Source organism: Lacerta agilis, chromosome 13 (assembly GCF_009819535.1).
Source record: "Lacerta agilis isolate rLacAgi1 chromosome 13, rLacAgi1.pri, whole genome shotgun sequence".
Taxonomy (NCBI): Eukaryota; Metazoa; Chordata; class Lepidosauria; order Squamata; family Lacertidae; genus Lacerta; species Lacerta agilis.
This window is the reverse complement of record NC_046324.1, coordinates 6,456,768-6,481,147: the sequence shown is the minus strand read 5'-3', so window position 1 is coordinate 6,481,147 and position 24,380 is coordinate 6,456,768. Positions and strand designations below refer to the sequence as shown.

Here is a 24,380-nt window from a genome sequence, read left to right as displayed (position 1 = left end):
CAGATTAGGAAAAAGAGAGCCAGTGTGGTGTAGTGGTTAACAGCGGTAGACTTGTAATCTGGTGAACCGGGTTCGCGTCCCCGCTCCTCCACATGCAGCTGCTGGGTGACCTTGGGCTAGTCACACTTCTTTGAAGTCTCTCAGCCTTACTCACCTCACAGAGTGTTTGTTGTGGGGGAGGAAGGGAAAGGAGAATGTTAGCCGCTTTGAGACTCCTTCGGGTAGTGATAAAGCGGGATATCAAATCCAAACTCTTCTTACTCTTCTTCTGAGGAAATTGCTTTCTAGGAATGTATACATTAAGTGAAATTGCATTTCAAAATTGTATTCTGCACTAAAGTGCATATAGATGTTTATGAGGATTTTAAATAAAATTGCCAGCTGATGTTGGGATGTGAAGAACCGAATCTAAAGAGTGAAACCAAGGAAAACTGAGAAATCTGCCTCATCCTCATGTGTCAGGCTGCAACAATAGTCTCTCCCACATCCTCTCACTCACCAGTTTCCTGGAACACAAATCCCCTCCCTTCAGTTATCAGTTCCTCTGAAGTTATTGTGGGGCTGAAGAATTGGGCTCTCATAAAAATTCCTTATCAAATGAGCTTTATGATAAGAATTTTTACGGTAAGTATTTTTGATGTTACTCATCTTACTCTCCCTCCACCAGGATCTCCTCAAGAGAAGTCAAAACTGATGTTCACCATGTATGACATAGATGGAAATGGCTTTCTTTCAAAAGAAGAATTCTTCAGGATGTTGAGGTATTGTCTAGTGCCAGGGAAGGGAGTCTTTTTCAGCTGGAGGGCCACATTTTATTCTTCCAAGGGCCGCATATCAGTGGTGGGCAGGGCCAGAGCAAACAGGTCAAGAAATGTAAACAGTAACTTTGTACAACAGTCCAGTTTCTCTCTACCCTTCATCCAGCCAAGCAAAGTGTATTATCCGAATGCAAGGACACATTCCTTCTAGGCAAAAGCCCTACAGGGTGAAGAACAGGGGTCAGCAAACTTTTTCAGCAGGGGGCCGGTCCACTGTCCCTCAGACCTTGTGGTGGGCCGGACTATATTTTGAAAAAAAATATATGAACGAATTCCTATGCCCCACAAATAAACCAGAGATGCATTTTAAATCAAAGCACACATTCTACTTGTGTTAAAACACGCTGATTCCCGAACCATCCGTGGGCCAGATTTAGAAGGCGATTGGGCCACATCCGGCCCCCGGGCCTTAGTTTGGGGACCCCTGGTGAAGAACAAGGCCAGTGACAAAGAGTGGATTCGCCAGCCCCAGTTTTGAAATTGAAATTCACGCGAGGCGATTTTTTCTCCCTAGTGGATCCTGATTTTTTTTTTTAATTAATCAATGCTCAGTACACATATGACATCTAGTATCATAAACTCTCGCAGTTGAGAACAGAATGCATAATGTAAGGAAAAATGAAGCAGGTAGAGGTTATGTTGTTAGTGACCAGAAATGCTTAGGGAGGACATCTGACTGCAAGGGTCTTAGTGAAGACTCAGATGTTCTGGACCCCTTTTCTGAACATAATTTTACTCAGTACATTTCCCATGTACCCATGCCACTTTGCCCACAACCCTTTGATTCATGGGAGCTTTTGCAACAGGCTCCTTGTGTACTGACCACATTGTTTTCTCTTGCCTCTTAGGTCTTTCATTGAGATCTCCAACAACTGCCTCTCGCGAGATCAGACTGAGAAAGTCATAGAGTCCTTGTTCAAGGAGTCAGGGTTCGAAGACAAAGAGGAGCTCACCTGGGAAGATTTTAACTACATGCTGCGGGACCACGACCAGGACCTCCGCTTCACTCACCTCTGCGTTAAAGGTAATGGAAAAGGGAGAGCCCAGCCTCTAAGCTTGGGAGGGGGGGGGCCTGGAAAGGCAAAATTAAGCCGTGGCAGCTGAGTTGTTAGGTAAATTTGGAATTTCCAACTCTCACAACACTGGGGGAGCGTGGCAGGACTTGCAAGGGAGAATTGGCCTTCCTTCTACACCGGTGGGGAATCTTTTTGGCTCCATATCTCTTCCTGAAGCCATCCTGTGGGCCAACTTTGACAGGTGGGCAGGACAAACCACCTTTCGGTCCCATGGCATCAATCATAACGCCCTTGTGTGGGATTGCCAAGCATCGAACAGCCAGGTAGGGGGCTGTCTACAGGGCTGTAGCTAGGGAGTGGTGAGGTGGGGCCCCTCCAGGGGCATAGGCGACCGGGGGGGCACAAAATCAGCTTTAAAATATGAAAGTATTGATTATTGCCTTATAAGAAAAGGTTTTTAATAGAGGGTGAAGTGAATGGGGGAGGGGTTTGGAGGAGAGGTGGAAAGAAGAGCTAATTTGTCAGTGCCTGAGGGGGCACAATCTGCTCTGAGGCACAACCCTAAGAAGTTAGTGAACTCTTTCTCTTTCCCTTATTCTGCAAAATCCTTCGTATGAACAGACATGACTTTACTTATTCTGTCTCTCAAAGGAATTCCTGACAGATTCAGACAAAATGTGAACAATCGGGTCTCCTTCATCGACAAGGATAGAGGCAACAAGTAAGCTCTCTGCTCATCCACTGATCCATGTGTTTTAAAAGTATGGTGTGTATTCCGTTTCTCTGCTAAGCTCTGGTTATAGTTCCATTAATCAGCCCATTCCTTAAAGTTAAGTGAAAGAGTAAATTCACCTACTGCTTTTGAAAGAAATTCCCACACATTGCTGCTTGACAGTGAAACTTAGCGTTGTTTACAGGGTCACCTATTTATTCTCGTTCATGAAACATAGCTCCGGAGGGTCTTTTAACCATTTCCTCACTCTCCAGTTTTCCAGCTGAAATCCTTGCCCTGCCCCCCCCCAAAAAAAACCCTGCCACTTCCACTGGTTTTTAAATGGCTGCTATGTAAGGTGTTTAAATTGGTTTGGAGGAGGAACGAAAGGTTATGAGGTGAACTTGTTTCTGCATATTTAAGGTGGTGCAGAGAGATAGGAGGAAGAGCCAAGTTGAGGTTCTTTAAATGGCACCGAGTGAATTTCCCCTGTGTGTTTCCTGGAGAGAGGAGAAGGTGCTGAGGTCGTTATGCCCTCTGGGCTATTACTGTGCCAAAGATATGTCTAACTGCAACCTGCTCATTCCTCTGAACAGTGTGCCCCACCCTCAGTATTATTGCATGGGCTATGCAGCAGTTAACCTGAGATCTTTGTTTCCAAAGAGTAAACGACGCTAGGCCTAAGGGCACTTAAGGGCACTTAAGGGCACTTCCAGACACGATGCCAATGAAAGTGCCAGGTGCATGAGTCACTCCTTTAAAAGGGTGTCACCCAGCATGCGATGTAATTGTGGTGCTAGCAGCAGCCAGCCCAGACTACCAGTCACGTAGAAAAACAACCAGATCCACAGGTCATGCATGCAAAATGACTCGGCTCTACTCGCTAGCATCTCCTTGCTGAAACCCTGGAGAGCTGCTGTCGGTCAGTGTCAAACCAATATGGTCTGGCTTGGTATAAGGCAGCCGTCCTACAGTATGTCTCTATTTTATTATATTTACACATAAAATTGCATGCTGAGGGATCAAGAAAAAAATATTCTTGAGTGGAAAAAATGGCACAAAACTCGCTCACATGACAGGGTTAATAAAATCATTTTAAGACAGCATATAAAACAAAACACAGACGACCCCTGTCTAATAATTGATTCCCCAATGTAGGTGCTGCTATGTTAAACACAACCTTATGGCTGCAAAACAGATGTCATAAGAAACACTCCCAGAAACACCCTAAGAGGAATGCCTGTTCTGTTTTGCAGGCAACTAGATTTCCAGCATTTTCCTATTATCGAACCCATTTGTACAGATGGTGTGCAATAGGAATTGGGACAGACACAAGCTATGCCTGTTCAGCTAAAAGTTTAAAGCCGTGCCGGAGTGTCTGGGGTCTGCTAACACCCTTCCCTAAAGGAGCTTTCTCTGCACAAGACAGTCCAGTTCTTCCACGTAGTCACAGCTGAAATATAGCATTGATATTTAGATCACATGTTGCAGCCATTTCAGCTGCAGGAGGGGAGTCATATGTTTGAATGTTTATTTTGATTATTACAAAACCAGCATGTCAGAGGGAAGACATGCTAATCTTCTGTGTGACAGGCTAGCTTCCTGTTTGCAAGATTTATTTATTTTTTAAAAATCCCAATAGAGTAGCAATCATATGCGTGTTCCTCCGTGCAGGACCATTAGACAGTCAGGCATCTGATTTTGCTGTCATTAAACAACTGCAAGGTTTTTGTTATTGAATGTATTATTGGTGCATTTTTACTGCCAGGAAGGAGGAGAAGGTGCCAAATAACTTGACTGGCCTTGGAGACCACATGTACCTTGACTTGGGATATATATACATCGTGTGTGTGTGTGTGTGTGTGTGTGTGTGTGTGTGTGTAACATTTTGCTTCTCTGCCTCAGACAGCTGACAGCCCGGGGTGGCTGTCTGAAGCTTGAAATGGCACCACTCAGCAGGAGAAGCATTGTGCAACATTTCTGGTTGTGTATTTTCAACTCTGGCCCACACAGGCCAGCAGGGTCATCCCAAGAGACATTTTGCCACCAGCAAGACTCCTGGGAACTGTAGTTCACCCCCTCCCTGGCAGTAAAAATACAATTGCAAGCAGACGCGCTGAACCCTGTCCGTGGAGCCTACCCCCCCCCCCCAAGAATGAGACAAGAGACCAAAGTATGGGTTCAAATTGGGCACAACTTTATTGATCTTCAGAATGTGGGAAACTTGGCATAGGCATTGGCATGTAAACCTCTCAGCCTGACTGAGGTTGTGCAGGGCAATGAGGTGCAGTGGGAAGGGACTGTAAAGCACGAACTTACACAGTGTGCCCTCCCACCTTAGCCGGGAGTTTGACCTACATGCCGCCGCTCTAGGGCCAGGGATTCCCACAGTCAACCCTTTAACAGGCCCATCAAACGCCGCCGCGTGGGGTGTGTGTGAATGAAATGCCTCCCCACCCCCAACTCGAAGACAGACTAAAGAATACATTGCCAAGGCCTAAAAACTGCCAAACAAAGTGAGGGTTGGCCGAAGGGGTCGGCCTCTTTCCCTTGACCCTCGTCCCACCCCCAGCCGGCCAGCCATTGTCCTCCCAGGCCAGGGGTGGGACGATAGCGACCCTAATGCAGGTGGGAGGCACCAGACCAGGTAAGCCCGCTCGGTTGGGAAGGGAGGGTGGAAATTATTATGATACATTAAATAATTTTCAATTTGCTGTCCCCATTCATGTCACAATTCGATTTTGTCACGTATGATCTAGTTGAGATTCCTGCATTGCACAGAGTTGCACTAAATGACCCTTTCAGCTCCACAGTTCTGTGATTCTGTTATTCTAAATCCTTCCCCTAACAGAACAACTTATTAATCACTGCATTGGACTCAGCATAATGAGCATTCCTTCCACGTAAGAAACTTTCTCCAAAATAAAGGAACCCTGGGAATGAGATCTAGGCTCACATATGGGAATAAAATGACAAGTACGCTCCGCTTTCTCTAGAAGAGCTACAGCTGTTATTCAGAAAACAAAATGCTGAAGAAAAGGAGTTGTTTCTTCTACCAGAAATGTGGCAGAACAAATAAACTGGGCATGGGAAATATTTAGGGAGGCTGGTGTGTTATTCACTTGCAGCGGGCAAACTTTTTCCTTCTAAGCAACCATAAAATCAAAGGGCCTGGGTCAGCTTTCTTGGCTCCAAGTCGTGTAATAGATTAAGACTGTTCTCTGAAAGGCTGTTATCTGCTTCCTTAAGCATCATCCTGAATCGGGAACAGCCCCTGATTCTGGAAGGAGTTGCGACTTCTGGGGGAATGCCAGGGCAAGAGCTGCGGAGGAGGCCAGGAAAAAAGTAAGTGTCTGATTGTATTTTTTAAATACCCTTCCAACATGACATCTGTTTAGAATTTATCATGGTGATCCCAAAACAGGCATTTTCTGCTACTGTAACTGCATTGTGGAACTCCATTCCCTCTGCCATATGTGAAGCAGAAACCATCAGTTACATCAGATCTCATGAAGAGTCATATTTTTGTCCAGGGGCCTATTTTTGTTTCTCTCCACTTTCTGAATTCCTGCTCTCCATATGCCTTTGAACTGCTGTTTTATTCTGGATTTTTGCTTTAATAATATTGAATTGTAGCCAAGTTGTACTCTGAGTAGGCCCAAGGGCACAAATTGACCTAAATTGGTCATATCCATCAATTTCAATGGGTCTAATCTGACTAGGGGCAGTATTGCATACAGCCCATTCATTTCAATAGATCTATTCCTTAGAATTTAAAAAAGTAAAAGTAAAGTCCAGTCGCAAAAGACTCAGGGGTTGCGGTGCCCATCTCGCTTTACTGGCCGAGGGAGCCAACGTTTGTCTGCAGACAGTTTTTCCAGGTCATGTGGCCAACATGACTACGCCGCTTCTGGCAAAACCAGAGCAGCGCAGGGAAACGCCATTTACCTTCCCACCGGAGCAGTACCTATTTATCTACTTGCACTTTGACGTACTTTCAAACTGTTAGGTGGGCAGGAGCTGGGACAGAGCAACGGGAGCTCACCCCCGTCACAGGGATTCGAACCGCCAACCTTCTGATCGGCAAGCCCTGGGCTCAGTGGTTTAGACCACAGCGCCACCCGCGTCCTTAGAACTTAGTTGGGTTTATTTACTTATTTTATCAACATTTCTATACCACCTGCTTGTAAAAAAAATAAATCAAAGCAGTTTACAAAAAGAATAAAATTATCAGTGAAAACAGTTGAAAACAACAATTTAAAACATTTTTTTAAGTCCATGATTAAGCTAAAAACCAGATTAAAGCACATGTCATCATTCTCCGTATCTGGATAGGCTTCCCTAAATAAAAATATTTTTAGCAGGCACTGAAAAGAGTACAGTAAAGGTGCATGCCTGATTAAATGGGAATCTGTTGGGTCAAATGGGCACCTGTTGGGTCAGGTGATCTCACAGCTTCAGCCCATTGTTTATTTTTGTTGTTGTTCTACACCACTTATATATTTTTTAATCATTAAGCAGTTTATAAAGGCTTGTAATTAATTAATTTAAAACAGTGCTACCTTGAGAGCCAGTATAAAGTAATGGTTAGTGTTGGGCTGACGGCAGGAAGAGCCAGATTTAAATCTCCACCAAGCATGTTATATAAACTTGAGTGATGGCACTTCCAGACTGTTGCTGCTTTTGAATGGGATCAGTCGCATACCGGCAAATTCAAGTCAGGCAGTGAGAAAGGCAGGTGGAAAATGCACCGGAGGATGTGGAAGAACACTTGTTTGGTGCAGCATCCCATCACACACACCCCTTGCAAACAAATTGGAACGAAGGCTCAACAAATAGTGAAATATACTCAGAGTCAAGTGTGAATTTCATGCTCTTTATTCAGCTTATAGTAGTGAGGAATGCAGTTCCCCCAAAACGTTTGCTTTATATACACTATTTACACAATGGGCCCCACGTGATTGGCTAATTCCGGGATACTCCTATATGCCAATCGGAGTGCGTATTCACTTCCACCTGGAACTGGATTGGGTGGCTCCTGCGGACCAATCAGACTGCTGCAATCTCAATCCTATTGTTCTGGGACCAATCAGACTGCTGCAATCTCAATCCTATTGTTCTAGGACCAATCAGAGTGCTGCAGTTTGGATCCTATTCAACTCAGTACATAACAAATAGCCAGCATTGCCTTTCTCTCAACCCTTTTGCAGACAATTTGGGGTGAATGCTCCACAAAGAGGTTATACAGAAGCTGGTTGCTGTCCTTTCCTCATAACAAGTAGGGCTGAAATGGAATTGTTAAAGAGAGAGAGAACCATGTTTACTGCTCTCAGCTCCTTGGGGAGGGGGAATTGTTAAATTAGAACGCAATGCAGAAGCACCATTCTTAAAGGTGGGTGGGCATCTTTCCATGCCAAGTCTCTGCTTTGTCTGAGGTTTGGCAAGGGATGCTCCCTGAAGTGCCAAACGCCAAATAATGGCTGTTGCCATTGGCACGTATCCATTTTCCATGCTATTCCAAATGCTCCAAAGGTAAGATTAGGACTGCAGCCCTGTACACATTTACCTGGAAGTGAGCCCCATTGAACTCCATTGGGCTTACTTCTGAGTAGACATAGGCTTCTTCTATAGGACCTTATGATGCACTTCTATGTTTTTATATGTGGAAAAGGAAACTTATAAAACATACGTGCAGATGGTATCATTTCTTCTGAAGCTGCTGCTTCATTCTGCTATAGTACAAAACGGAAATGAAACAGTCCCTGGGGCAGGGGTGAGGGGTGGCAGATGTAAACATTCAGATAGCATCAGAGCTGATTTGCATTTTATGATTGTTCTCTGGAATGCCCAGCCTTTGTGTGCCTATAGCACCATAATATTTCCATATTCCTGTAAATGTCTTCCACCTTATCACCTCTGCCTATGATGCAGCGCTTTCATGAGAATTGTTGTGCATTTCTGACGGACTCTCCCTTAGGCAAACACACAGTGCTCATTTTATACGCTGTTGAGTTTTGTTGATATCAATGACTTGTTTGCCTTGTGGTCAGCTTTTAGGCCACAGGGCAAAATAAATCCCTGGAAGGTATCCAAATATATCTTTGTCTTGCCTGTGACAAAGCCTTGGCACTAACCTCAGAGGGAAGTAGTTAATGGACTTTATATTGTTGTGGTCTGAGGGCCAATGTACGTGTTGCATCAATGCTCAGGTTGGCTTTGTGTACTTAATTAAAGGACTGCATCTCCCCACATGAGCGAACCTGTACCCTGCGTGTCAGGGAACTGTCCCCGGCTCAGCGCAGGTTGGTGGAAGGGCTCTCGGGATGCTACAGAGAGCCTCAGCCCCACCTGACCAGTAGCAGCAAGGTCTCCAGTGGGGAGGGGCAGACAGCTCGGGAGCTGGTGAGCCGAGGCTCTGGGAATGTTGGAGAGACCCTGCACTCCTCTCTCTCAGCGGGCAAGGAGGGAGACACGCTATTTCCGTCGCCCCAAGTACACAGAGGGGTGAAACGAAAAGAGGGGAGGCAGAGATTTCGTATACCAAAACTCTTATGTTGGGGTCAGAACCAGAAGGGGCCACTCCCAGATTCTGCAGACGGATGATACAGACATGAACTTTTTAGCTCTGCACTGTACATAGTATGCACAATAAAATTACTAAAGAAACGGCTGGAGTTTTGCCTGGTTTCTCATGAGCAACCATCTAAGGACCTTACACTGCACTTGCCATCTGAGGTGGCAACACGAGAACGGGCCTTTTCGGTGGTGCTTTGGCATCTTGCTGTGTTCCTAACACAACAACAAAGTCCTGTGACTCACCCTACCATTAGTTTATATATTTCAGCTGTGCTCAAGAACTATTTCTGCATTGTATTGAGTTGGCAAATAAACATTTAATAGTGGGGCATAATCGGTTTCTGGATTTGCTGCATCTTGCAAACACCTTACACTGGGATTTCTGTACAGTACATTATTCTGGCACTACAGTCAAATGTACTGGCAAATAATTAGCGTAGATTTTATTGCTGAGGAGTGCTGTGTGCATGACTAACTGTTCTGGGATTCCTAGTTAGGTTAGGTTGTCCTGATATCATAAATCAGTGCCTTCTAAACAACACATTAGTATGTAGTTTTTCAGTTCCTCAGAAGAAGGTTTACATTTTCTTATGATACATTCTGAAGGTGTATTAAAGTAAGGCAATTCATTTTTACTGAGGTCAGTGGTCCATGTATGTAAATGATGTGTGCTATACATAAAACCATCATCTGCTCTGTAGATCTGTAGATCTTCTTTCAGCTTTACATAAACTTCATAATCTTTGACAAGGTCCGAGATACTTTAAGAACAAACTTATTGCCCATGAATATATCAGCTTGCCTGGTTCTTTCTCCAAGGACCGACTTTGTGTCTTCCTGCCATCTCAGGTGTGATGGTGAGCCAAATGAGATGGTTTTTCTGGTGTTGGTGGTCAAAGATGATGGGTGTTGTGCCCCAACATCTGGAGGGCACTGGCCCCAGGATGGGTGGGGCTCTCCTAGTCAATTCATATCTTGGCAGCCTTGCAGATCCTCATATGGACCTTCACTCCCTTGTTACAGGCTGTCCTTTCCCCAGCCATATCTCTACACGGAGGCACGGAGGGAGAAGTACCAGAGGAGCAAAGTTCACCAGAAAGTCCAGCAGTTCAAGCGCTTCATTGAGAACTACCGACGCCACATCATCTGCGTGGTGATATTCTCGGCCATCACGGCTGGGGTCTTTGTGGAGAGGGCATACTGTGAGTTACCAGCCTATTTAGCTCCGCCAAGCCAACTGCTGCGCCCAGGACCTAGCGTGGCCAGCCAGGGCCGGAACTCCACATCCTCATTCATTGAGGAAGGAGAAATGCCTGTCTCCAGAGGAGGCAGTGAATGGCAGCCCCAGCTAAGATTACCACCACGTATGTATCTGCTTGCAGCACAAACTAACGCCAGGCTAAAAAACAAAACAAAAAAACAACGAGACCCAAGACTGCTGCAAGTAGAGCTCATTAATTGCTAACGAGGGAAGTTTGTTGCTAAACTTCCCGGTCCTGCTTTTTAGTGGCTGTTTTAGAGACCCAGACCTATAGGGTCACAACTTTAGTTGCAGTGCTGTTGCCGTAAAATGAAGCTGAATAGCCCCACTATAACCCAGACCTCACCCCACTGAGCACACAGCAAGAAGCAGGAGGGAAGTTCTTTCAGGGTGTGAGTATATCTAGCCACTAAACATATTACCGGTATTTAGAATGGCTTTGCATTGCCTTGCTCTTTCCCGGGAAGTAGTAACGGGCTTGTAAGGCATGCCGGCATGTTTCTAACCCAAGCCTGCTGAGAGGGGGGAATGGGAGCATGTAAGGTCCTCACCTGCAGCAAACCATTTCTCCCCTGTCTCTAGATTATGGATTTGCATCGCCCCCCACAGGAATTGCAGATACCACCTTTGTGGGCATCCTCATCTCTCGGGGAGCGGGTGCCAGCATCTCCTTCATGTACTCATTTATCCTGCTCACCATGTGTCGAAACCTCATCACTTTCCTGCGGGAGACCTTTTTCAATCGCTACATCCCTTTCGATTCTGCCGTGGACTTCCACCGCTGGATTGCAACCGGAGCCCTGATCTTTTCAGGTAGATTCCGAGAGGTGCTGCGCACATGCGCAAATGCCTACGCGCGTATTGCTTGGGTCGGCGAGGCGCCTTGCAAAATAAAATTTCCAGGAAATATAAGTGATAACGATTAAATAATGATACGGGGAAAGTGCGCAGTAAACTTTATCCACATAAGAGCAAAATGCTGCCACGATAAAATGCAATAAAAAGTACAAGAGCTAAGATCACGCTCAAGTACAGGAGCTGAAGACCACCAGCCGAAACACATAGACTGACAAACGACACCTTAAAAGACCTCAGAGAAGTCTGCTTACCTCCTTTGGTGGGTGGCTTTGTGGCCAGACCTCAGGCCCCCACGGTAATCTGGCCAGGGGGCAGAGACTGGCATCCTGCTTGCTGGTGCTTGGCCACACCGATGGAGCTGGGTGGGGCTGCACTCAGGGAGCGGGTTCAGCTGGGCGGTTCCGCAGGGATCTTAAAGCACAACGGGGCAGGGAATCGCCCTCTCTTGCCCCTCACTGCGGGTCACGGGGCCTTGGCACGCGACGGAAAAGTATTTGCTGAGTACCAAAAGGAGAGTGATGTAGGTGCCAAGTGAGGAACCTGGGAAGCTGCTTTGTATTAAGTCAGTGTTGTCTACTCTGACTGGCAGCAGCTCTCTCATGATCAACACTGGTCGTAACAACAAAACAAAGGCTTGCTTGCAAAGTGGGACTTTCCCCACATTTCATTTCTGCTACAGCCCCTTCCACCTGCCAGAAAAGCCACTCCTGAGGGTTGCAGGTTCCAAACGGCATGCAGTTTATGTAGGGATGGGTGAATTTGTTCATTTCCGTTTCTTAAGTTTCTCATTTTTCCCGTCTAAAATTCAGTTTTTCACATTTCCACAGCAATCTGCAATCTCAAAAAAAATGTTCCTGAAGATTCTTCATTTGTGTCTCCTAATTTTATTTATTTCTCCTAATGAACACATCTTGCATGCAGTTTTGATTAATGCACACATTTTTGCAAGGAACTTGTATTAGTAGAATGCATTTTATGTTATTTTCACGGTTATTTTTTATGCATGTTTCCCCTAAATATATTCATTTAATTCATATATATTGTTTGGAGGGGAAACTGCACAATGAAATTCAGAGAAATGCAACTTTCAAAGAGACAGCTGTGTTTCAGTTTAAGGACTGTGAATTTGCTTTTAAGGGGGGGGGGGGGGATATAGAATGCAAACAGCCCGGAACAGATTTGAAATTGCTTTTGTATTATTGTTGCTGTGGATGCATTCTCTCACTGCTTTTGCACCCTGCAGTTCTGCATACCCTGGGCCATATTGTGAATGTCTACATCTTCTCAGTCACCCCTCTCAGCGTCCTGTCCTGCCTCTTCTCCAACACCTTTACAAACGATGGGTAAGTTAGGAGTGCCTTCTCCCCCTTCATACGTAATAGCTGAAGAACGCAAAGGAGAGCTGGGCAAGCCAGATGGCTGGAGAAAGAACGGAAGCCATGATCTTTGAGCATTTGTGCAATTAGAGCTTTTTCTTACCACGGGAAGCCCAAGACTTATTTGGTGGATTTTTTTTATTTTTTTTTATTCATTTTCCACATTAAACAACAAAAACACAAAATACATCACACAAATACAATTAAAACACTACAAATACAATATCAAACTGAAAATAAAAAACAAAGAAAGAAAACTTATACATACCTAACGCACAAACACAGGAACATTATAAGCTTATTGTTTAATTCTAATTTCAAATCTTAAATAGGGGACTTCCCTTGTTCTCTCTACTGCGTTCAATTTTAATTTTACTTTAGTAACTTTGTAACTAATTTCAATCAGCATTATTCTTATTACCATTTCAAATAACTAACTTACTTCATATTACCTAACTTATTACCACAATTAAACATACATCTTTCATCAACATTACTTCTAATGTACTATTTTACTCTAACATCTTATAACTTAAGCCATATTATATTCACTGATTCTGCTTCAAATATCTAATTTTTCACGATTCTTTAAATATTCTCTGAATTTCTTCCAATCTTCTTGCACCATCTCCTCCCTCTGGTCTCGGAGCTTCGCGGTCAGCTCGGCCAATTCCATAAAGTCCATTAGCTTCATCTGCCATTCTTCTACTGTCGGGAGCTCTTCACCTTTCCAGTTTTTCGCAATCAAGATTCTAGCAGCTGTTGTGGCTTACATAAAAAACACTCTGTCTTGCCTGGGTATATTGTGATTGGTCATGCCCAACAAGAAGGCCTCTGGTTTCTTACTGAATGTGACTTTCATCACTTTTTTAAGTTCATTATAAATTAACTCCCAGAAAGCCTTTACCTTTGGGCATGTCCACCACATATGATAAAAGGTACCTTCCACTTTTTTACATTTCCAATTCTTTGGTGGATTTTGACGTATCAAATCAGTCTTGTGAATACTCCAAAAGTCAATGTTCTGAAAAGGTGTATTGAAACCAGCTGCATTGAATTGCAGTCTGCACATACCCCTATTTTCACAAGATTGCTTCAACTTGGGTCCAAAGGAGAGGTCAAGATTCCTTGCTTTAAAATAGTAACAATGATGACTCATACATGACTTCTTTCAAGATCAGGGGGTGACGGTGGTATTGATCCTTTCCTCTGTATTCCCAGTCTGCATCACTGCACCTTCAAAACTTTTATGTTTTCCCCCTATATAGTAAGCAATGACTTTGGGGGGGGGGGGAACCACACAGGGCAAAGGCAAGGGTTCGCCTTCTCTCCTGCAGTTCCCCTCTTTTCAATGCCGCCATATGGAGCTGCTTATTTCCAAAAACAGCAGTTTAAATAAATAAATAAATAAATAAATAAATAAATAACACTTGGGCTGCAATCCTAATTGTCTTTTTTTAATTTTTATTAAAGATTTACAAAGGTGTGTGTGCCATGTCTCGTATTTTATCCATGTAACATTTTTACAAATCTGTTTCGGTTGTTGAGACATTGGGAAGAAAAAGGGGAAGAGAGGTGGGTGGGATGGGGAGGTGGGTGGGGTGGGGTGACGATGTTTCTGTTTTGCTTAATATATGTAGGGTTTGGCATCAGCGTTGTCTGTGTAGGTTCTCTGCTGTTCGCTTGTGCTCCTTTGGTGGTGAGAGAGGTCGGGGTTGGCGTAGGGTGTGATTGTTCACTTGTGGTTGGCAATCCTAATTGTCAATAGCACTTTTGTTCCAGTCTATGTTGCTTGTGCTTATCAAGGCTTTACATTGTGCCACGATTTCTTTTCTTCCCAGGTCACAGTTTCCTCGCAAATATTATTGGTGGTTTTTTGAGACCGTCCCAGGTAAGGGCAGGTGTAGGTGTGGGCGCTTGGAGGGGGGGTTACAACAGCAGGACTACACATGGCGGCCATCTATTTTAACACGTTTTCCTCTTTTTTCCCTTTCTCTCTCTCTCAGGCATGACTGGGGTGCTGCTTCTAGTTGTCCTCGCCATTATGTATGTCTTTGCAACTCACTATTTCCGGCGAATCAGCTTCCAAGGGTTCTGGATCACTCACCATCTCTATGTGGTCCTCTATATCCTGGTAACTCACTCTGGAGCCCTGCCTCCACCCTAGTGCAATTGTAACAAAAGGCACACCCACACACCATCCATTTAAAGCACGCACAAAGCTGCAGTTCCCAGCACCCTTAATAAACTACAGTTCCCAGGATTCTTTGGAGGAAACCGTGTGCTTTAAATGCATCATGTGGATGTGACCAAATGTAAACAATACACAATGTGTCAGGATTTGGGGGAGATTGGCATTTGCAGTTTCTGCAGTGAGGAAGCCCACATTCTCCATCCTGCTGTGCTGGATGGATCAATGTTCTGGCTTGGCATAAGGCAGGTTTGGATGTTCATGGAGGCTTCTGGGTAGAAATATATAGCTCTTTGCTTGTGCGAGATCCTTTGGTGCTCTGCCTGCCCACTTGAGCACAGTCGTGGAAGAAGAAGAGGTTTTCCTTTTCTGCTCAATGCAATATAACTGAAGTGTTGGGTTACGATGTGTCCTCCAGGTTATCATCCACGGCAGCTACGCTCTGATCCAGCAGCCCCGCTTCCACATTTATTTCATTGTCCCAGCCCTTATCTATGGGGCAGACAAACTCATCAGCCTGAGCAGGAAGAAGGTGGAAATTGCTGTTGTGAAGGCTGAACTTCTCCCATCAGGTACAACTTAGAAGTCTTCTGGTGGTGGCCCTCTCTCTGTTTAAACTATGGCGGGAGGAACTTCCTGTCCTTGATCCATCACCAATAACATCTAAGACAAGTGAGGAACAATTTCCAGCCCAGGGACCACATTCTGGGCAACCTCCCAAGAGTCACAGGCCAGTGGTGGGTGGGGCCAGATGCAGAAGTGCGTGGAGCAAGGGATGTAAAGTAGGGTGTGTTCTTCCACAGACCCCCTCACAGTCCTTCATCTGGACAAGCAAGAAGCCCTGTCAGAGTTCACGGACACATTCCAGCCAGGCAGAAACACTCCTGATTTGAAGCTGGGCCAATGAGGGGGTGTGGCCTGGAGAGGGGTGTGGCCTGGAGGAACTTCTGGGGGCTAGAGAGCTGCATTTGGCCATGGGACCTGAGGTTCACCACCCCTGATCTAAGATGACCCTACCCTCCCTCTCTGGTGCTAGGCTGCCATATTTGTCAGTGGCAGGAGCTGCTCTTCAAGGCGGCAGCAGGGCTGTCTTGAAGAGGGTTTTCTCAGGGGCGGGGCAGGGAAGAAGGAAATGCTCCTTCTAGGCAGGAACAACTTTGACAACAGGAGCACCTTAGGGCTCTTACTGGGCCCAGATAGGGGCAGCTCAGCCTGCTTAGCTGGGATTCGAGTGGACAGTATTGGGACTGGATATCTTTAGCTGAGATTCCTGATGATTAGATGACCCTTGGAGTCGCTTCCAGGTCCATGATTCTATGACTTGTGCCTTAATGGCAAACATGCTCAGGCCTCTCCTTTTTCTTGGCTCAGGAGTCACTCGCCTCCAGTTCCAGAGGCCCCAGGACTTTGACTACAGGTCTGGGCAATGGGTGCGGATTGCCTGCTTATCTCTGGGGACCACTGAGTACCACCCCTTCACACTGACCTCTGCCCCCCATGAGGACACATTGAGCCTGCACATTCGAGCAGCTGGGCCTTGGACAACTCGGCTGCGGGAGCTTTACTCCCCGGAAAGCGTAGCAGAAATTGGCAAATATCCCAAGGTAAGGCTATAACGTCTTGTTCTCTCCACCTCACCCACCCCAGCATAGATTTAAAGAACCGCGGCACAGAAATGTCTTCAATAGATACTTAAAAGCACTTGTGCTTTCTGGTTCCAACCACAGAATTGCTCCATCTCCTGCCATTTTAGAAAACAAAACAGGGAAGAGGAATCTGAGGCCCACCAGATGTTGCTAGACTACAACTCCCATCATCCCTGACCATTGGCCATCATGGCTGGGGCTGATGGGAGTTGGAGTTCAGCGACACCTGGAGAGCCACAGGTTCCCCATTCCTGGCAAAAAACCATCCTTCCAATACCTACCCAAAACTATTAGTTGTAGGCAGAAGTCAGCTCTTGCTAACTAGACTTAGGGGGAGTCATCCTACTTTGTCATCTGAGCAAAGAAGCAAGCCGTGAGTGGGACCCTCATCCTCACGTCTCTTGAAATGATAATTCTCTTGCCCAATCCTTCTGCAACCAGTCTACACCGCTGCCTTAAGAGACCAGTCTGCACCTACGCTGTTTTTTCTCTCTTGACCATCTCACTGTTTGAATGCTAAGACAGGGCAGTGATGCCTGCCAAGCTCTGGTGCCAGCCCTGGGAGCAAGTGAAGTTTTCTTTTCATCTCTCTCTCTCTCTCTCTCTCTCTCTCTCTCTCTCTCTCTCTCTCTCTCCAGCTCTACCTGGATGGACCTTTTGGAGAGGGGCACCAGGAATGGAACAAGTTTGAAGTGTCTGTGCTGGTGGGAGGAGGCATCGGGGTGACGCCCTTTGCTTCCATCCTCAAAGATCTCGTCTTCAAGTCATCAGTTGGGTCCAGGATCTTGTGCAAGAAGGTGAGGCTGAAGGAATGGAGACATGGCTGGATTCTTGTCTTTGCTAGCCAGTGAGTCAGTGTTAAGGGGCTTGGTGTGGTTCTCAAAGCGTAAGATGTGTCTCCCATAGCAGTTAGCAGAAGAGATGTGAACTTTACTTTGAGTCCTCTTGCACCCTTAAAAAAAATATCTCTAGAGAACCTAATACAGAATACATATGCTGCTGCTGCCACCATCCTGTTCCCATGGAGGATTTGTGGACTATATGAGTAACAGAAAATGAGCAATCGTATTTTTTTCATAGTTTCCCGTGACTTTACAGTCTCTCCTTTGGAAGCCTTAAACCAGGGGTCAGCAAACTTACTGCACCTTCGGCCGGTGTCTCCATCGCCAATCGCATGGTGGGTTGGAGGGCGGGGAGCACGCACCCATACGAGTGCGCACACGCTATTTCCGGCGCACTTCCAGGTCGGAGGAGCACCGGAAATAGCTTGTGCACATGTGAACAGGCCTCCTCCGACCCGGATATGCACCGGAAATAACACTTGTGCATACGCACAAGCTATTTCCAGTGCTCCTCCAACCCAGAAGTGGGCAGTCGTGCAGCGCAGCGCCGGTAAGAGCGGGCGACGGGGGTTGACTCGGGCCAGATAAACAAGTCCCTCAGGCCTTATCCAGCCCGCAGACCTTAGTTTGGGGACCCCTGCCTTAAACCAACCTCCCCTAAGCTGGTGCCAACCAGATATTGTAGGACCCCATTTTCCAGTAGCTCCAACCAGCATGACCAGTGGTAAGAGATGATGGGAGTTGTAGTCCAGCAACATCTGGAGGACACCATATTCGCTACCCCAGCCATAGATGCTCCAGCATGCTTTCCCCTAACACGGGGGTGCTTAATATTCCCACGATGAAGAACTTGTGATGCATAATCACTTGGATTTAGACCTTGAAAATTGCAGGAGCTGCAACTCTACTGAGCTTAGCTTGGTATGCACAAGCAATCACTGGGCTCAGGTGAGAAGATCCAACAGGATCACAGCAAGTGATGGTGAAAGCATGAAGGTCAAAGCATGAAGTTCTGACATGGCCCAGTGAGGTTTCCTGGTGCGATTTAGAAGACCAAAGGAGGTCAATGACAGGCCTCTAGATTCAGCCCATGGAGTTGAAAGGATGAGAGGGGTCCAGGTGAGTGGAGAGGTTTTGATGCAAGAGCTTGGAAGGAGGAGCCCATTCAGCAGGCGCAGGTGTCGTTTCAGGGGACTTCTGATAACGGCCTTGCTTATTTTCCCCTTGTTCCCAGATCTATTTCATTTGGGTGACGCGGACTCAGCGGCAGTTTGAGTGGATGGCCGATATCATCCGAGAGGTGGAGGAGAACGATCAGTGCGATCTGGTCTCCGTGCACATCTACATCACACAGCTGGCGGAGAAGTTTGACCTGCGCACCACCATGCTGGTGAGCCCCTACATGCAAAAACTGCAGAGCAACCAGACACAAGGCCTTATGTGCGGAAAACCTGAACTGACGTTTGTTTTGATTCCGCTTTAAAGAGCAGGTTTTCGCAGGGAAAACTCGAGGCAAAATAGAAAAAAAGAGAGGCTTGGACACGGAGTGTTAAAGTGGGGACATCTGCCTGGAAGGAGCAGGGCAAAAGGCTAAGTCTGGATAAGCCCTAAGTTTTTTACATATGAAGATCAAAGCAAAAGCACAACTCCAGTGACCTTCCCAGTTGCTCCTGCTGTTTCTTCTGCCAGACGAGAAAAATGGTGCTGCACACAATTGACAAATACTAGAGCTGGCATAGCATAGTGTATATGAGACTGGCTGCAAATCAGGAAATCCCTGGTTTGAATTTTGCTATCTCAGCCTCAGTCCCTGCATTTGCAAGATAGGGAGCAGAATAAAATAATGCCTAACTTAAAAGGCGGTTGTAAGGCTTGCAGTTGTGTGCAAAGTGCTTTGAACATGTGAAAGTGATATACCAGTACTCTACAAGTATTATTAATTAGTAGGTCCTTCTTTTATGTATAAAATTCAATATTTATATTTAATAACTTTAGACATATTAGCTGAGCTGTTCTGGCTGTTACCTTATTAGTTTTCCCACCAACCCACATGGATTTTTTTTAATATATAAAATTATGCATGAATTTATATACCACTTTTCACTTCCACATAGCTGCCCTCCCTGAAGCAGTTCACAAGGATAATCAAATAGTGAGCAGAAAGTAAATTTAAAAACCCATAATTAACACTGAAAATAGCAGTGTCATAAGCCTCCGAGCATGAAGAAGTATGGAAAGTGTGTCTAAACAAATCAGTTTTAATGATCTTTCTGAAAATGGGAAAGGAGGGGATTAAAGAAGCCTTCTGGAAGAGGGAGTTTCCAAACCTAGGTGCAGCCACCAAGAAGGCCCTGTCCTGCATTTCCACCAAGCACACGTGAGACATTGGTGGGATTGTGCAGCAGAGCCTCCCCAAAGCTCTTAAACAGGCAGGCAGAGTTGTGCCGAAGCTGGTCCTTCAGATATTCTAGACACAAATTGTATATTAAATTAAACTCGCATACCCGTAGATCTCCACATCACGTTCCTGGCTACATGACTGGATCAGAACATTGCTTGTTCTAACAAGACCTGCTTCTACGTTGGGGGATCTAAAACGACAAGGTGGTGATAATGGTGGCTGTGAGCAGTGGGTTCCTTCCCCCGACACAAGCCATACTCTGACCATCACTGTCTCTCTTTCTAGTACATCTGTGAGCGGCACTTCCAGAAGGTCCTCAACCAGAGCTTGTTCACCGGCCTGCGCTCTGTCACCCACTTTGGGCGACCGCCGTTTGTCCCTTTCTTCTGCTCACTGCAAGAGGTCCATCCTGAGGTCAGTGCTGGCAATGGGCAGAGGGCTCCTGCGGGCAGTTGGGGGATTCATTTATGTGCAATGCATATTAACAGGCTTCATGCGGCAGAGGGCATCTTAGAATAGCCAAGCATGCTGGCTAAATGGAACACAGGAAGCTGCCGCCTCCGAGCTCCGATGTTTGCTCACTGAGATGTTTTCCCCATCATCTGCTCCCTGAGATTATTTTAAATTTGGCTCCTAGGGAATGAACTGGGGGCCTTTCTGCAAGCAAAGCAGGCCAGCAGCCACAGAGCTATGGCCCCTTCCTGAAAGGATGAGGAGAGCTACCACAACAAGCTTCCTAAAGAGTAATTAGCAGTGCTGCCTGTGATGTTTTATCACTTAGCATCCCTCTGGTGCAGGGGAGAGAACCTGATCCAGCCAGTGGGTCAGATTCCTATCTCTCCTGCTGTTGGGACAAAAAGCAACAATGCATCCAGACAGTTACCTGAACCAAGGACGGGTGACGATAGACCGAAAGGGAACCTATTTTTACTCCTGTTAGTTCCTTCTTGTTGGCGTATAGATCACATCCTTCCATGCTTTGACTTCTTCCTTCTTCTTCAGCCAGTCTTTCTTCCTTTGTCCTAGTGTTAGGACCCCTTTCCTTTAACCTCATGATACCAAAGTGGGTGCCTGTGAGCTTGTGCTTTGAAGTTTGCCTGAAGTTAACTTTGTTTTATTCTTTCAAGGGCCCCGTAGGGAATTCAGTTGTGCTATTGATCCAGCCACAACTTTCTTTGCCCCTAACCTGACCTTATGTACATGGGTGTAAGCAGGCAGCAATTTCTATCCTTTCCTACATTTGTCACAATCAGCACTTTCCCCCCTTCCACTACACTCCGGCTTCTGCTAAAACCTGCTATTCTTCTCGCTGTCCGCTATGCCTGAAACTAACGCAGGGAATTATGTAATTAAATAAATAAATGAAAAGATAACTAGATGGGTTGAGAGACCATTGAACTTGTGCCAGGTTTTTTGTTTTCGTCTTTTTGTTTTGAACAGCATTCTCAGCTCGGATTGACCTTTATCACATAAAAAGTATGCCATGAGTTAGCATACTCCTTTCCTCATTACAGTGCTCCATTTGTATGTCATGTAAAGAAAGAAAGATCAGCTGATGCAGTGAAGGTTTTACAGCACAATGTCACACAATAGCAATCGGTTGAAAACCATCGGTCATGTGAAATCTACAAATCAGCTGGCTGCCTAGATGGCAAATATTGTCGGTCCTCCCTTATGTGTGTCTATCCCTGATTGAGGAAAGGATTTGTTCTTAAGGCACAGAAGCAGGGCCAGGAAAACCAGGCGAGGTGTGTGTGTGTGTGTGTGTGTGGAGTTGCAGCCCTTACTCTGCAATTATAGCGGGCGCACATCAAGCAGGTGGGTGGGTGTCTATAGAAATCTGCATTTGGGAGAGCCTTCCTCTACACAAGCTGCAGAATGAGATGGTAGAAACTTGAGGTGGTAGAATAAACTAAAAAAAAAGTCATGGCAGTAGAAAGGGAGATGAGAGGTCCCTCTGGGCTTCCATTTTATTCCGCATTTGTGATTTGGGGCCACCACACACAATCCCATTTCCAATTTTTGCGCCTGCAGAAGTTTTGGGGCCATCACACCGCTTCACTTCCAATCAGTGCATATCCTGTAACTTCCTGCAAAGATTCTGTAACTTTTTATACCACAAATGTTCTGGAACAAGTCCTTCGTTGTGGCCTTTCTAGCCAGCAATACAGCCATACCTCGTGTTACGGCCACTGTGGGTTGCGTTCGGCGCGGGTTACAAACGCGCCAAGCCCGGAAGTACTGGAATGGGTTACTTAGAATCATAGAGTTGGAAGAGACCACAAGGACCATCCAGTCCAACCCCCTGCCAAGCAGGAAACACCATCAAAGCATTCCTGACAGATGGCTGTCAAGCCTCCGCTTAAAGAAGGAGACTCCACCACACTCCTTGGCAGCCAATTCCACTGTCGAACAGCTCTTACTGTCAGGGTTTGCGCATGCGCAGATGCGCGAAATGACATCACGCGCATGCGCAGAAGTGCCGAATCGCATCGCACACATGCGCAGACGCGGCACTTCATGATGCATTCTGCTCATGATGCGAACGGGGCTCCGGAACGGATCCCGTTCGCATGCAGAGGTACCACTGTAATGGGATATGGTTGGGGAAGGATCGCAGGAGAAACTAAAGCAGAATAAACACCCACTGTTGTTGTATCAAGAACGTGCTGTGGGATACATCCACAATAAAACACTTGTCTGGAGAGGGGCCCCTGGCTTTAGAAATGTCCTCTCTGCTGTTCAAACATTGGGAGAGCTGTAGTTCACTGGTCGAGCCCATGTTTTATATGCAAAAGGAGCAAGGTTCGATCCTCCGGTCTCTGCAGTTAAAACTTGAAAGGATCAGCCAACAGATGACAGGGAAAGACATTCACACTGGCGGTCAGCCTGCAGTAAGTGCAGAGAATGCCAGGCTACGTAGAGAAATAGTCCGACTTCTTATAAGGCAGCTTCCTATGATTTCTTTTGTTTTAAAACATATGAGAACATTTAAAACTGGCATCAAAGATCCAGCTCATGTCTCCCAATTTCTTCTGCTTCTGCTTCTCTTTCTCTTTCTACAGCAGGCCTCTGCCATGGATGCATTTAGGCATAACCTGGAGCTTAGAGCCTGACCCAGGAAAGCAGGACTTGGTGCTCTCCTTTTTGCTGCTCACTTACTTTGAGACATTCATTCATTTATTTAAAGAATGCCTATTGAGATCAAGCAGGTTAATTAATTGATTTTAATTAATTTGATTAATTTCAAGTAGTAGTTTTAAGAATGATGTGAGACCTAAGGCTAAGAAGCAGTTTAATCATGATAACAGTTTGTATCGGCAACAAGTTTTGTGTATTTGAACTAAGGAGTAGACGGGAAGTCATTTGTGTTTTTCATTTGGTTTTGTAATAACTTTATTTGCTTTCTGTATGCTATGGGTGTAAAGGGTGTCTTTTCTTTTTCCTTTGTTCGTTCTTTCTATTCCTGTAATAATTCAATAAAAGAGAGAGAGAGAGAGAGAGCTCCAGCAGGTGCCTTCCCTCTATTCTTTTTGGCGCCTGCTGAAAACATTCTTGGCTATACAAACCTACCCAGATGGCTTATAAAGTTGACATGAATTTTAATCTGTTTTACCATTTTAACTTTTCATATGTTTTTAACAGATTTTCTTGTTTTAGCTTACTGTAAACCGCTTTAAGTACCTGGATTATTTTTCCCCCTACAATCAAGTGGTGCATAAATTTCACGAAATAAATACATAAAATGCTCTTCTAATGACCCATTAGAGTGTATGCTCTTAAGAAGGAGCCCCAAGCTGCTGGTCCCTCGGCTGTGTCTGTTTCCTTTCTCTCCTTTCTTCTGCAACCGCCCAGTGTGTTGGATAATGCCTGGTGACCAAGTTCTTTTGGTTTGTTTTTTCAGGTGAGGAAGATTGGTGTGTTCAGCTGTGGCCCTCCAGGCATGACCAAGAATGTGGAGAAAGCATGTCAGAAGATCAACAAGCGCGACCAAGCCCATTTTGTCCATCACTATGAGAACTTTTAGCCCTTTAGCAAACTCTGCTGTGCTTCCAGGGGTGGATGCCCATGTCCCCAACCAGCTGTCTTCTTTCCAGTGTACATTGCTGGACAGTGGTTTACACTGGATTCTTACTTTTAGCACCATGAGGACAGCTGTACTTTTTATCCCCGTGTAGAATTTTAATGCCTCTGATGCCTGAGAAGTTACTGCTGCGTGGACTGGAAACATAGCTCTAGCGCTCACTTGTTTGTGTGTAGATGGAAAGTGATGTGACATCCTATTCATGGAGCATTAGTGCAATAGTAAACCAGTGTGAAATTGGTTTAAGGGTCGAATTTATTTTAATGTTGCCAACATTTTTAAGTGTACATAATTTCCCCCCATATATTCAATAAACATTTTCCAATCTTCTCTAAACGTATGTTCTTGTTCTGTTATTCCAAATGTGAAGTCTGCGAGCTACACATAATTCCATCTGCTTAAGCTGCCATTCTTCTTTAGTTGGGACCTCATTCATTTTCCATTTTGAAGGCTAACAATGATGGATGTAATAATGGAATACTGAATGGTTTAGTTCAGGGGCGGCCAACTTCCAAGAGACTGTGATCTACTCACAGAGTTAAAACCTGGCAGTGATCTACCCCCTTTTGGGGGGTTCAGGTCAAGGTTGTTGAGCTTTT

At 45.5% G+C, this 24,380-nt stretch overlaps 1 protein-coding gene across 1 annotated transcript in view; it reads left to right on the top strand.

Annotated features, from left to right (window-relative positions):
* The window catches only part of LOC117056809 (dual oxidase 2-like), a 58,463-nt gene extending 34,352 nt beyond the window's left edge, over window positions 1-24,111 (top strand). The window contains exons 19-33 of the mRNA XM_033167460.1: window positions 668-761; window positions 1,667-1,842; window positions 2,486-2,555; window positions 5,796-5,891; window positions 10,146-10,324; window positions 10,966-11,196; window positions 12,485-12,584; window positions 14,459-14,508; window positions 14,624-14,751; window positions 15,227-15,380; window positions 16,180-16,412; window positions 17,093-17,251; window positions 18,531-18,686; window positions 19,983-20,111; window positions 23,602-24,111. Of these exons, the coding sequence (XP_033023351.1) occupies window positions 668-761; window positions 1,667-1,842; window positions 2,486-2,555; window positions 5,796-5,891; window positions 10,146-10,324; window positions 10,966-11,196; window positions 12,485-12,584; window positions 14,459-14,508; window positions 14,624-14,751; window positions 15,227-15,380; window positions 16,180-16,412; window positions 17,093-17,251; window positions 18,531-18,686; window positions 19,983-20,111; window positions 23,602-23,724 (2,078 nt within the window). The 3' untranslated portion in view covers window positions 23,725-24,111. The remainder of the gene's footprint in view (window positions 1-667; window positions 762-1,666; window positions 1,843-2,485; window positions 2,556-5,795; window positions 5,892-10,145; window positions 10,325-10,965; window positions 11,197-12,484; window positions 12,585-14,458; window positions 14,509-14,623; window positions 14,752-15,226; window positions 15,381-16,179; window positions 16,413-17,092; window positions 17,252-18,530; window positions 18,687-19,982; window positions 20,112-23,601) is intronic.
* Window positions 24,112-24,380: the final 269 nt, after the last annotated feature.